Source organism: Pituophis catenifer, unplaced genomic scaffold, assembly GCF_029215685.1.
Source record: "Pituophis catenifer annectens isolate HBS135680 unplaced genomic scaffold, rPitCat1.0.hap2 SCAF_6, whole genome shotgun sequence".
Lineage (NCBI taxonomy): Eukaryota > Metazoa > Chordata > Lepidosauria > Squamata > Colubridae > Pituophis > Pituophis catenifer.
Window position 1 is genome coordinate 76,734,380 of NW_027256886.1, and position 13,875 is coordinate 76,748,254.

General features: G+C 40.0%; 1 protein-coding gene across 1 annotated transcript in view; it reads left to right on the top strand.

Moving 5' to 3' along the window:
- Positions 1–13,875, top strand: part of CDH23 (cadherin related 23) — a 639,510-nt gene that overhangs the window by 499,886 nt on the left and 125,749 nt on the right. The window contains exons 31-34 of the mRNA XM_070946306.1: positions 4,962–5,350; positions 5,435–5,536; positions 8,874–8,876; positions 12,104–12,253. Of these exons, the coding sequence (XP_070802407.1) occupies positions 4,962–5,350; positions 5,435–5,536; positions 8,874–8,876; positions 12,104–12,253 (644 nt within the window). The remainder of the gene's footprint in view (positions 1–4,961; positions 5,351–5,434; positions 5,537–8,873; positions 8,877–12,103; positions 12,254–13,875) is intronic.

Consider the following 13,875-nt stretch of genomic DNA (forward strand, 5'->3'; position numbering starts at 1 on the left):
CCAGCCCGCGGGCCACCTGTTTGACACCCCTGTTAACTTAAAATATTGTTACAGAGAATAGCCATGGGATAAATGGGCAAAAACAACTATAGATCACCTTCTTCTACTTAATTGTTAATTGCAATGTTGTTTCTGAATGCCTACATGCAGAGTAGATGTGCCAACTTAAAGCGTCTCTCTGCTTCAGTACTTATCTTAAAAGGAATTAATTAAAGGGGCGCACTAGCATACCAGCTCCTCTTCTTTTCAATAATTGGGCTAGTGAACATCTGCCACAGGTACTAACGAGCAATATAGTTAATTTATTTATGCTCAAAGACCAACGTAATAATAATTTAAAAAATCACAGAACACCCAAATAAGTTAATTCAATGAGAGCCAAACAATTAATAAAACAAATAAGGAATCATGTTTAGTCCAGAGAAAACCAATAAATAAGCATTGCTACTGTTAAGCCCACAGTCTTCTTACAGCAATTAAAATTTACAGCCCAAATTTGGCAACCCTCCTAGAAGTTGTTGAGGCTGATTTGCAGCAAGAAGAAAATGTGTGTCTGTTCTGGCCAAGTCAATGACGGATGAGCAGATGTGTTATGAATTCAGAATGCTCGGCTTGATACAGAGAGGGCAGGACAGCATAATATTCAATAACATCATCTCAATTACTTTAACCCAGCAAAGGGAATGGAATTGGGTTACCCTTTCCTTACAAAGTCCTGTTAAGTAGAACCTGCCACTGAGAATGCTCTGATATGCAAGGTGGAAAGGATCTTAATAACATTGTAAAGTGTAAACACCCTATCACAATGGCCACCATTAAAATAGCATGGACTTTACTCCAACAACTTCATTGTACAAGATCAGAGACTTACGCTTTGTCTCTAAAATGGCTTTCTCATGCATCACCAAGACTTCCATGAGATCATATTTCAGATCTGCAGTTAAGCCTGTCTTCCCATGGGAAACAAAACTATAAAACTCCCATTGCAGGGGTGAAATCCAGCGGTTCTGACAGGTTCTGGAGAACCGGTAGTGGAAATTTTGAGCAGTTCGAAGAACCAGCAAATGCCACCTCTGGCTGGCCCTAGAGTGGGGTGGGAGTGGAGATTTTGCAGTATCCTTCCCCCAGGAGTGGGGAGGGAATGGGGATACTGCAATATCCTTCCCCTGGAGTGGGGTGGGAATGGAGATTTTGCAGTATCCTTCCCCTGCCACGCCCACCAAGCCACACCATGCCAACCAAGCCATGCCCACAGAACCGGTAGTAAAAAAAATTGGATTTCACCACTGTCCCGTTGGTATAACTGAATATCACAAAACTAGATTAAAAAATGCTGTAAAAAGTTGTCCATCGTTAATCTGAATTCTACATTTAAATGTTGTTTTTTGGTTTCTATTGCTTCAAACGGCAGCCAATAAATAATGTCTCAGTTTTCTCTCCTGATTTCCAAGATATCCTGGTTAATAACTTCAAGAAGCAGTCAAATTATTTTGAATGTGAAATCTCCAATTTCAGCTTTGTTGCTGTAAATATCACTATAGCAATAGCACTTAGATATATACCATGTTTCCCCCAAATTAAGACCCTGTCTTATATTTTTTTGAACCCTGAAATAAGCGCTTGGCCTTATTGCCATGCACTCAAAAGCCTGATTGGGCTTATTATCGGGATGTCTTATTTTGGGGGGTAAACAGAGTATATACTGCTTCACAGTGTTTTACAGGCCTCTCTAAGCAGTTTACAGAGTCAGCATATTGCACCCAACAATCTGGGTCCTCATTTTACTGACCTCAGAAGAATGGAAGGCTGAGCCTGTCAGAATCGAACTGCCAAACTGCTGGCAGTGGACAGTTAGCAGAAGTAGCCTGCAGTACTGCATTCTAACCACTGTGCCACCACGGCTCCTGGAATAAATTAATCCATGGGGACTTTAGCATACAGCTAAAATGAGTGTTTAACCATCTGTTCCTATTGCATAAAATTAGAGTTTCTAAGTCTCTTTTTTGCTGAGGCAAAAGCAATAACAGATTCCCCAATGGGTGCCTTAAAGAAATAAATGTTAATTGAAATGTTAATTGAAATGTTAATTTCAATTCAGTCTTTCTTCCTCTTAATCAGGATTGCATGTTGTTGGTTATATTTAATACATTTTAACAACTATCTATAAAAATAATAACGTCAGTTAAAAATAGAAATAAATAATATAAAATAATAAGAGGGGACTTCCCTTTGGATTTCATCATTTTAACTAATAGAATTATTTTAAAAAAAACAGGATGGGTAGTAGAAATTGAATTTGGGGCATGTGGGGGTGGATTATCTAAGATTAATACGTGCATCTCCAAGCAATTCCAATCCTATACTTTTGGATTTGGAATTATAAGAAAGAAGGAGAATGGCCCCATAATGTGGGGTGGGGGGAAGTAACGCAAAAGGAAACAAATGCAGAAAGTGCATCTGGAACCCCAGTGGAACATATTTGCTGAGAATTAAAATTATAACAGTGATATAAGTTTAAGTTTAAGTTTTATTAAATTTCTATACTGCCCTTCTCCTGAGGGACTCAGGACGGTGTACAGCCATATTAAAACACATGAATTTATAAAATTTAAAACCAATTAAAATCAGATATATAAAATTTGGCCCTCAATTTAAAACACACATACACCCATTTAAAATTCACATTAGGCCAGTCCGGCTTGTTGAAACAGAAGGGTCTTAAGGGCGCGGCGAAAAATGCACAGGTCAGGGCTAAGACGAAGCTCTAGGGGCAGCTCATTCCAAAGGGCTGGTGCCCCCACAGAGAAGGCTCTCCCCCTGGGTGTCGCCAGTCGGCATTGTTTGGCTGACGGCACCCTGAGGAGCCCCTCTCTGTGGGAGCGTAGTGGGAGGTTGTTACTGGCAGAAGGCGGTCTCGTATATACCCCAGTCCTAAGCCATGGAGCGCTTTAAAGGTGGTAACTAATACCTTGAATCGCACTCGGAAGACCAACGGGAGCCAGTGCAGCTCGCACAGGAGGGGATATAGCAATGCTTGCTTCTTTTTGGGGCGGGGGAAATATCCTAGAACATATAAAATAACAGAGTTGAAAGGGACCTTCGAGGTCTTCTAGTCTAACCCCCTGCTCAAGCAGGAGACCCTATACCTGTTGTGGCGAACCTATGGCACATGTGCCACAGGTGGCACGCAGAGCCATATCGGTGGGCATGTGAGTGTTGCCCTAGCTCAGCTGCAGCAAGCATGCGCATGCCGGCCAGCTGATTTTCGTGCCTTCCAGGCCCACCAGAAGTCAGGAAACAGGCTGTTTCAGGCCTCCAGAGGGCCTCCAGGGGGGTGGGGAAGGTCGTTTTCACCCTCCTCAGGATCCAATCTGGAGCCTGGGGAGGGCGCAAAACGGGCCTACTGGGCCCATCATGCCATCGTGTGCCAAAAGCAGGAGGAGCATGGGGGGTTGTGCGCGCATGAGTGGCGGGTGGGGCGCATTGAATTATGGGTGTGGACACGCATGGGTGCGATTCTCCCACGCTCCCCCTGCTTTTGGCACGCGACGGCAAAAAGGTTAGCCATCCCTGCCCTATAACATTTCATTCAAATTGTTGTTCAGTCTCTTCTTGAAAGCCTCCAGTGATGGAACACCAGCAACTTCTGTAGGCAGGCTATTCCATTGGTTGATTGCTCTCACCATTAGGAATTCCAACCTTCGTTATAGGTTGCTCCTCTCCTTGATTAGTTTCCATCCGTTGTTTCTTGCCTTCTTGTCTTTTTTTTTTTTCCTTGCAAACATCTGATCAGGGAAATTAATGCAAGTGGAAGGCAAGGAGTTCCAACAGAACTTCAAATTACAAGTACTTAGAGTGTAGCACCAACCTAAGTCAGAAGACCTGAAAGAAAATTTGGGTGAAGAGATTTGAGCATTCCACTGAGGCAGTGGTGGGTTCCTCCCGGTTCGGTCCGGTTCGGCCGAGTTGGTAGCGGTGACGATATGCCGTCACCGAACCAGTTCTCTCCCCCCGCCCTCCCACCCACCCACATTATTCTTACCTTTTATTTGGCCCCACCCCCAATCTATTGCTGCCTCCTGAGTCCCAGCTGATGACTAGAGGGAAAAAAACTGTTTAAACTCTTGCCGCAGGGCTTCAAAGGGCCGTCCTACAGCTGATCTGTGTTAAAAGCAAACAAATGAGTCGGGTCGTAAGTGCGAGGACTGGTCGTAAGTGCGAGGACCTTCCAGAAATGACTCTGACCAACTAGCCACGCCCACCTAGTCACATGACCTGCAAGCCACACCCACAAAATAAGCCACGCCCACAGAACCAGTAGTAAAAAAATTTAGAACCCACCCCTGCACTGAGGGTTAGAACATACTATGTGAGCCTTTGAAAATCTCAGTCTTCCTCCAACAGCTGCAGCAACAGGTAACTGAGAACCCATCCATGAGTGAAAGTCAGTCAAAAATACTAGAGTTGTGCCCTAAACTGTGAGCAATCCCATTGAGTGGAGCAATCCTGATCATCTCAAACCATGGGTTTCATGAGAATATATCAGTTTGGTGGGCAGGAACAAAAGCCTGGCAAGGATTGGCAGACCACAGGAATAACGTAACGAATCACGTTGCAACACTCCACTGTTATAGAAAACTAAAAAGTTTTGGAACTTTAGAGGTGGAGTATCTTCATTGGGATTTTCAAACACTCCTTTGGGATCCTGTACAAGCGAGCCATGGCTTATATTACAACCAACCACATACCTTCTAATCAGGGATGGGTTCTACTTACCTTTACTACCGGTTTGCAGTGGAGCTGCACGCGCGCTCTTCTGTGCATGCGCAGAAGCGTTTTGATGATGTCGGGGTCGGTGGGCGGAGCCTCCTGCCAGTTTTACTACCAGTTCTATAGAACTGGTGCGAACCGGGTGCAACCCACCACTGCTTCTAATCATTCTTTTTCCTCTCCCTCTCTAGGAAATGGAGGCCTAGTGAATTACAAAATCATCTCAGGATCTGAGGGCAAGTTTGAAATTGATGAGAGCACCGGCCTCATTACCACCATTGACTACCTGGACTACGAGACGAAAACGAGCTACTTAATGAATGTTTCCGCCACAGATCAAGCCCCACCTCAAAACCAAGGGTTCTGCAGCATTTATGTCAGTCTCCTTAACGAATTAGATGAGGCTGTGCAGTTCTCAAACATCACGTATGAAGCAACCATCACAGAGAACATCCCCTTGGGTTCTGAAGTGCTACGAGTCCAAGCACGGTCCATCGACAACCTTAACCAGATCACATACAAGTTTGACCCAAATACTAATCCTCAAGCTTTGTCTTTGTTCAAAATAAATGGAATCACCGTAAGTAATTTATTGGGGGATTTCTGTTATCTGTGGACATTATTGGATATCGGTGGCCTGTATGTTTTTATTTCTTTCTGGCAGGGAGTGATTACAGTCAGAGGACAAGTGGATCGAGAGAAAGGAGATGTTTACACCTTAACTGTTGTGGCAGATGATGGAAGCCCTAAACTGGACTCGACCGTGGTGAGCTGATTTTTGTGTGTGTTCCTTTGTCTTTGTAGCTGTTCTGTCCCCGTCCCACACACGCACCCCCACAGACGGCCCAGAGTTAATAAGCCACACGACAAAGTCTTTGAAGATAAAGCTGGCAGCAACCCAGTGGCTAGCTGCCAATTCAGACTTTACTCACACAAAACAAAGATTAGACTGCAAGAATTCCGATAAAGCAGGCAAAGTTTCAGCAATACAAGGATTAGTCCAAATGCAGTCCGACAAGGCAGGCAGAAGTCCAGTAACACAGAGATCATGGATTATTTCTAGTTTTTGCTCGTCACAAACTGAACCGACCACCACACCCACATTTATACCCTGTGGGGTGTGGTCCAGTGACTCAGCTAATCTCTGGCACGCCTTCCCCTCTGCTGCGCACGCTTCTCCCTGCGCCGCTGTCGAGGATCCAGCCAGCATTTATCTCCTTTGTTTCTGTCCACCTGTGGCTGCAGGGACGTGCTTGGCTCTGGGCCTATCTCTTGGCCTTCGGTGTCCTCCGGAGGCATTGCCAGAGAGGAGGGTCCTGGAGAGGGAGTCCTTGCCAACTCCTCTCCCTCACTCTCAGAGTCTGCATTTGTCGATAGCCCAGGCTCAGGCAATGGAGCCACAACAGTAGCATGAGAAAATGTGGAACTGATTGTTCTGTCCAAGATTGTGTTTTTGTTTTCCTTACACTTAGCTAAAATTACAACCTACTTACCACTGGTACAACCTACTGTACCACAACCTACTGTTGTGAAGTTGTTCATCCTCCAGAAATGGAAGGTTTCTGGTTTGCTCTGAAGATGGGAACAGAGTAAAAAAAAAAAACTTTGAAGATTGTTTTGGGGGAATGTTCCTTAGTATATGCAAGAAGAGTGGAAGTTTTGTTTTCCTTTTTCTTTCCATTTTAAAACTCTCGCCACACTGTAGCACGGTTCTTTGTGGCTGTCTTCTTCTCTTTTTTTAAAATATTTTATTAGTTTTAAAAGTAAAACAATGGACATTGCTCAACGTCTCTGATTTCTAACATTTGTGTCAAATTCAAGTTAATAAGTAATATATTCCTTAATCTATATACAAATTTACATATCTCCTGTTTCATTATATATCAAGTATACAGTATTTTACTTCCTAAACAGCTATACATATATTTAGTAAACCTATATTACATTCACAAATTCAATATACCTTTGTTCTGTCCCCATCTCACACACGCACACAAACAGTCAGCCAGGAGTTAATAAAACTAGCAGTCAGGAATTCCTTTGAGATAACAGAATTGGCAGCAACCCAGTAGCTGCCTGCCAAAGACTTTACTCACAAAGGGAGGTTTTTCTCCTCCGTCTGATACACCAAAATAAGTCCAGAAAGCCAAAGAATTGTCAAGTCCAGTCCATAATAAATCCAAGGAGGGCATATAACAAAGTTCCAGAAACGCAGTATGACTTGCTAGCTTTTCAGTTTTGTCCGTCACAAGGCCTGAATGGCCACCACACCCCCTTTTATCCCCTGTGGGGTGTGGTCCAGTGACTCAGCTTAATCTCTGGCACGCCTCTTTCTCTGCTGCGCGTGCTTATCTTTCCGACGCTGTCGGGGATCCAGCCAAGACTCATCTCCGTCGCTGTCTAACTGCGGCTGCTCGGAAGTGCCTGGCTCCTGGCCTATCTCTTGGCCTTCGGAGGACACCTTAAGCATTGCCAGAGAGAAGGGTTCTGGAGAGGGAGGCCTTGCCAACTCCTCTCCTTCACTTTCGGAGTCTTCTCCCTCTGATAAGACGGGCTCGAGGGTCAGAGTCACAACAACCTTGATATATTGATATACATTGATATATACATTTCCAGACATTCATTATCCCTTGTTTTTGGCATTCTTCCTCTTAACTAACCAATTATAAAATTTATTCCAGACTTCATAGTATGTTGATTCATTTTTGTCTTTGAGTTCTAAAGTAAGTCTGTCCATCTCTGCACAGCTGTAAATTTTGTGTATTACTTCTTCTTCTGAGGGTATTTCTTTACATTTTCATTTTTGAGCAAATGCTAATCTTGGCGCGGTACGTATATGCAATATTAAATAGGTTACATTTTTGTCATATTTGCCATCTGTCATGCCCAGTAAGAAAAATTCCTGCTTGACTTCTATTTTGAACATTAATATCTCTTCTAACCAGCTCCTTATTTGCTGCCAAAAACTTTTTGCTTTTGAGCACTCCCACCACATATGGTAGTATGACCCTAGATCCACCTCACATTTCCAACATATTGGGGAGTATTTTTTACGAATTCTTACCAATTCTTGTGGGTGGGAAGTGTTTGTGGCTGTCTTCTTGAAGACACCAAATGTATTTAGAATCACACCATGTGTTATGACGGATGTGTGGATTGTATAGCTAATAAGCTACTCTATGTTAACACTGGAAACCTATTGAAAAATTAAGATTGTTAACCATTTTATTACTTCCTTAAGGCCAAAGTATAGTTGGGTTGAATTGTTTTCTATAAAAGTACTGATTGGGTTACTTTCTTAATCATCACATTTTACACTGGATTTACTTAGATTCATTTACTTTAGATTGACTTTTCTGACTATCAAGTGAGGAGATTTTAATGAAATTATTCTACATTTTAAACATTTTAAAAGTAATTTGTGTTTAGTCCAGATAATATCCCAGGAGATTTTTGCTCACATATTTTATTATTCTTTCCTACAGATGTCTTACTCATAGAATTTTTAGAGCTCAAGATGGTTTAAGAAACCACACACTCAAAACACATGGACTAAAATTATCTTAGCATCCTCCCTTCTGCATAAAAAACATAGGATGGGCATTTTCTGTTTTAACCTCACCCTTGTTTTTCTTTTTCTCCCTTTTGTACTACTTTTGACTCAAAATGCGAGTATGTGCTACATGCTAAGCACAGATGCTGGTGTGGAGGTGGGGGAGAGGAATACATGCAAGAATGGGAGAATGGGAAGATATAGTTTAAGGCCCAAGGGCAGTTTCCCATTTTAGACAAATAATACTGGAGAAATAAAGATTATTATCTGTGATGCATCAGCACGCATGGAGAATGCTAAGTGGAATTTGGGTAAGAAATGTATGAATAAATGATCAAGGAGACCACACCTATTTGATGGTTAAGGAGAGATTGATAAAGCAATAACAAAGACTTATTATTTTTTACATTGTTCTTTGAATCTATGTCTCTGGCACATAATATTTTTTTCCCAAAATCCTGAATTTATGTATCCTATTTAAAGGATAGAAATCTAATCCCTCTTTGTTTCTTTTCTTCTCTGTATCCACATTTGTGCTTCCATCCAATAGAAGGTAAGAATGTTTATTATACCACGCTGACTGGGGAATGCAAATTAAAATCTACACATTTTAAAGCTGCCAAGATTGAGAAACACTGATCTAGGGCTATTCCTAGAAAGAAAGTGAAAATTGAAAGTGGCCAATGGATTGCCCAAGATGTTGTGTGTCGTCCAAGAGATTCCTGTTTATACTAATTTCACATTCATTCAGTTTTGAAGGCCACCTAATCACCAAGCAACTCTGGCCAGTTGAAATAATTAAAAACATCAATATATAAAAATTAAAGAATCAGAATAATTTTGTATGTCTAAAAATATCAGGATTGGTATTAGAATAATATCAATAATAGTCTAAATAATATTGGATCTAAATAAGTCTAAATAATATTGGGATTGGTATTAGAAATGTGTATTGAAACATTGAATAATGAAGTAATGAATGATTGTATCTTAATACAAATAGATGTAAAGAGTGAACTATGGGAGGTAAGCCTTGTAGTACAGTGGTCTAAAGCACCCTGTTATTAAGACCAGCTGCCTGCAATTACTGCAGGTTCGAATCTCGCCAAGGCTCAAGGTTGACTCAGCCTTCCATCCTTTCTAAGGTAGGTAAATTGAGGACCCAATTGTGGGGGCAATAAGCTGACTTTGTATAAATATACAAAAGAATGAAGGCTGTTGCTTAGCGCATTGTAAGCTGCCCTGAGTCTCCGGAGAAGGGCGGCATATAAATCAAATAATAAAAAAAAAAAGTTAAAAATGAACAGGATTCAAAGCACCAAAATGGGTGAGACATGTTGGATAGAAAGAAAACGTCTTTTAATAAAAGGATGACATTATTAAAATTTAGAATAGAGATAGAAATAAGAGGAAGGGGGAATATTAGTGTATACATTGTTACATAATAAAATAAAAGCAATAACAAGAGGGAAGCTTAGAAATTGAATGGTGGTATTATTATGTATGATCAAATAATATGGTAAGGGGTACTAGAGTAATATATTAAAACATGAAATAATTAAATAATAATAGACTACAACTTAATATAAATGTGTATTAGTATTAGAAACATATAAGTTGCTTGAATGTAATAACTATGATTAATTTTTCTAGTTTTATTTGTATTAGAATGTATTACACCCAGGTGTCACACTGTTCACGCATTAATATGTATATGTAAAATAAAATAAAAAACTTGAAAAAATAAATAAAGAAAAACTAAAGATTCAGGATAATAAGACAACCATGCCTTGGGAGGACAGGCGCCCTGAACATAGCTTTCTAATCCCTCTTGGAGCAATGATTATGAGAAGAGTTAGGTCTTTGAGACTTCTTAAAGGACAGCCACATCAGGACCAAATGGACCTTAGGTGTAGGCGCTTCTGCTTCAAAAGACAAGGACAGTGGCAGAAAAAGCATGCCTTCTTCTGGAACCTAAAAGATGTCCTTGTTTTATTGATGGGACCTGGAATATTTTTTCCCTGATCTTATAATAGGGACAGAAATACAGGTAGTCCTCGATTTAAAACCATTCCATTCGAAGTTATAACAGCGCTGGAAAAAAGTGACTTGTGATCGTTTTCTTAACGACCCCTGCAAAATCCCCATGGTCATGTGGTCAAAATTTGGATACTTGGCAACTGGCAACTAGTATGTATTTATGATGGTTGCAGTGTCCCAGGGCCATTTGATTATGTTTTGCGACCTTCTGACAAGCAAAACCAATAAAGAAGTCAGGTTATGAGCCACGGTGGCGCAGTGGTTAGAGTGTAGTACTGCAGGATACTTCTGGTGACTGCCGGCTGCCTGCAATTTGGCAGTTCAAATCTCACCAGGCTCAAGGTTGACTCAGCCTTCCATCCTTCCGAGGTGGATGAGGACCCAAATTGTTGGGGGTAACATGCTGATTCTATAAAACCGCTTAGAGAGGACTGTAAAGCACTTTACTACAAAGTTAGTATTGCTATTCACTTAACTGTTTTAGCAACTTAACAACTGTAGTGATTAACAATGGGGGCAAGAAAGATTGCAAAATGGGGCAAAACTCACTTAACAACTGTCTTGCTTAGCAATGGAATTTTTTTTGGCTTAATTGTGGTTATAAGTCAGGACAACCTATAATTAAAGGGAAGGGGTTCCACTAATATTGAGGCCCTGATCATGAATGGGTTTGTAGAGGACCATTCAAACACTGAATTGCCTCTGGAAGAATAGAAAGTCAAACTCTGAGTGTAGATCACTGCCAACATTGATATGAACAGATTTCAGAGCATGGCTTGCATTGAGATACAAGTTTTAGCAAGGAGAGAAAAAGATTTGTCACAAACACATCCAGTGAAAGAAAAAGAAACGGATCCCGAGCTTTTCTTCAGAAATCAGCTATCTTGGATAATTCTGTCTTTGAAACCTTTAGCCAGATACAGTTTCACAAATACACCCATGTTCTCCTCCTTTGAGTAGAGTGTGTTTACAAGCTCTGTTATTTTTAGACATGACAGCATTTCCTTAACTACTGGCCGAAAATTAACTCACATTGATTCTTAACGCATGTCTGCGGCTGCAATATATCCCTAACAGCCTAACACGTTAGTGCAGTTATTAAGAGACGGCTCACACTGTACAGTAAAAATATTTAGTGTTGCTGGGAGAGTTGATGAAGTCATTATTTCTTTGACTTCCCAAGCATTGCTGGTCTCAATTAGTTTATATGATGGCGCCAGTGAAGCAGGGCCCTCCCTATCAAATGGGAAGTTTGTCAATTTGTTTGCTAATTAGTGGGATCCTTAAATTAGCATTACCTGCAAATAGCTTGCTATCCTGCCCACCCTTGATATAAAACCTTGCTAAAGCTGGGGTGAGTTTCCCAAGTTAAACAGATATTAGATTTGGTTTCTGTTTTGTTCAATCTAAAAAAGTGGTCTTTCAAATAAGTGTTCCCTCCTTTGATGTAAACGATGCCTTTAAACAATCCTAAAAGCATAATAATTTTGCTAGGAAAGCTGTGTAAAAGTGCATGGGAAAAAAAAACAAGTGTTACAGTTTGATTGTTAGGAATGGTGCAAATCACAGATTCAGGAGTCCTGTTTGTAGATATCAGGGCCAACTTCAGTTCTACTGCGATATATATAGAAGCTGGCTTTGAAAAAGTCCACTGTTAACTTACCATCATTTATTTCTCTGTAATGCTGGCTTGCCTCCTGTCTACCAAAAGTATTATTCATACCCACCTCCACTTGGCAGGTTACTATCACCATATTGGATGAGAATGACAACAGCCCACAGTTCGACATTACTTCAGACTCTTCTGTGAGCATCTCAGAGGACAGCCCTGTAGGACGTCGAATTGCTCTGGTTTTGGCCAGAGATCCCGATGCAGGGAACAATGGACAGGTAGTTGTGACTCCATCACTTCACAGTATACAGTTCCTAAATTGTAGCAGTGGGTATTGAAATGTGATGTTTGTCCACTTCCTTAATGTGCACAGCATTAGAAGTAAATGATGCTTAATTTCTGCATCAACAAACTACAAGTTACTTATGAAAAACTGCAGAGTGCATTAGTAATGTATGACTTTGATTGTTTATAATCCGGTATTGGAAGCGGATAAACATCAAGAAGTAAAATGAAAGAATATAAATTTGGTTTATTTGATCAAGTTTAAAATAGATACACTATCTTGTTATCTCTGGTAATCCTTAATAGACTTTTGCTGATATTAGGACTGAAATGATGAGGTTTTATGAGTTTCTTTAAAGAAGAATAAACCATTTGTTGTATTTTAGAAGGTTATGTATTATTAAAATTCTTATATTTGTGATGAATGAATGTTAAATTCATTTTTATATAGGTTTCTTTTCCTTTTCTTTCTTTTTAGTTTTTTTTTCTTTCCTATTTTCCTTTTTTCTTTTTTTTTTCTTTTCTGTACATTTTCTTTTTTTCTGTTATTTTTTTTACTTTGTATTAACTTTTATTGTTGTGAATTTTACCTTTTAACCAAATTGCTGTTTAAAAAAAAAAAGTGAAGAATTGGCTGCAAATATTAAGTTCTTCTTTAAGCTGCACTTTATATGAATTCAATAACCTTGGGCTTTTCAGCTCTGATAAAAAAAAACTTCATATAAAGTGCAGTTTAAAAAAGAACTTAATATTTGCTGCTAATTCAGAGATTTCTCCTGAGACTAAATGAAATGCAAAAGGTCACAGACAGATATACTTGCTCCCACGGGCCCTACATTACTGGCACCAGAAGAGGATAAATTTTGTCCTGGGTTGCTATTCCTCCCCCTCCTCTAATATACAGTAGTGGCCAAAATTGTGGAAAACTTTTGGGAAAAGTGTATTTTTGAGGTTTGATGGCTAAAAACGCCACTTTTTTTGGAGTTTCAAGATAATCATATTCCACTGCTGGAATGGCCTGGGAATAGCCCAGATCTTAACCCCATTCAAAATCTATGGAGCCGACTAAAGAAACTTGTTAGTCAGAAGCGACCCAGCAATAAAACCCAGTTAATAGAAGCAATCATTCAATCTTGGTTTCACATTGTAACAGCTGCAGAACTAAAAGACTTGGTTCACTCCATGGGAAGACATTGTAAGGCCATAATTCATGCTAAAGGTTACCCAACTATTAACTGACATGGTGATAATTTTTGTAAATCTTGTTTTTTCTACGTGTTTCACTTTTCTTCTTTATACTGTCACTGCTATTCTAATAGTAAATCCTTCATAAAAATTATTGCATTAAATTCTTGATTCAATTATCTTTCCATTGAGATATAATTTTATGGTACTACTCCCCCCCCAAAAAAGTGGTGTTATTAGCTAGTTTTAGAAAATATACTTTTCCCAAAAGGTTTCCACAATTTTGGCCACTACTGTATAAGGCTGAAATGACAACTTTCTTTTCGCTGGCTTAATAGAAGTCTTTGTCAACACTGTTTCTTCAGTTCATCTGTTATTCTTTTGAGGAGACCATGTAGAAGTTGGTGCTGGCAAAAACAGTACTAAATAT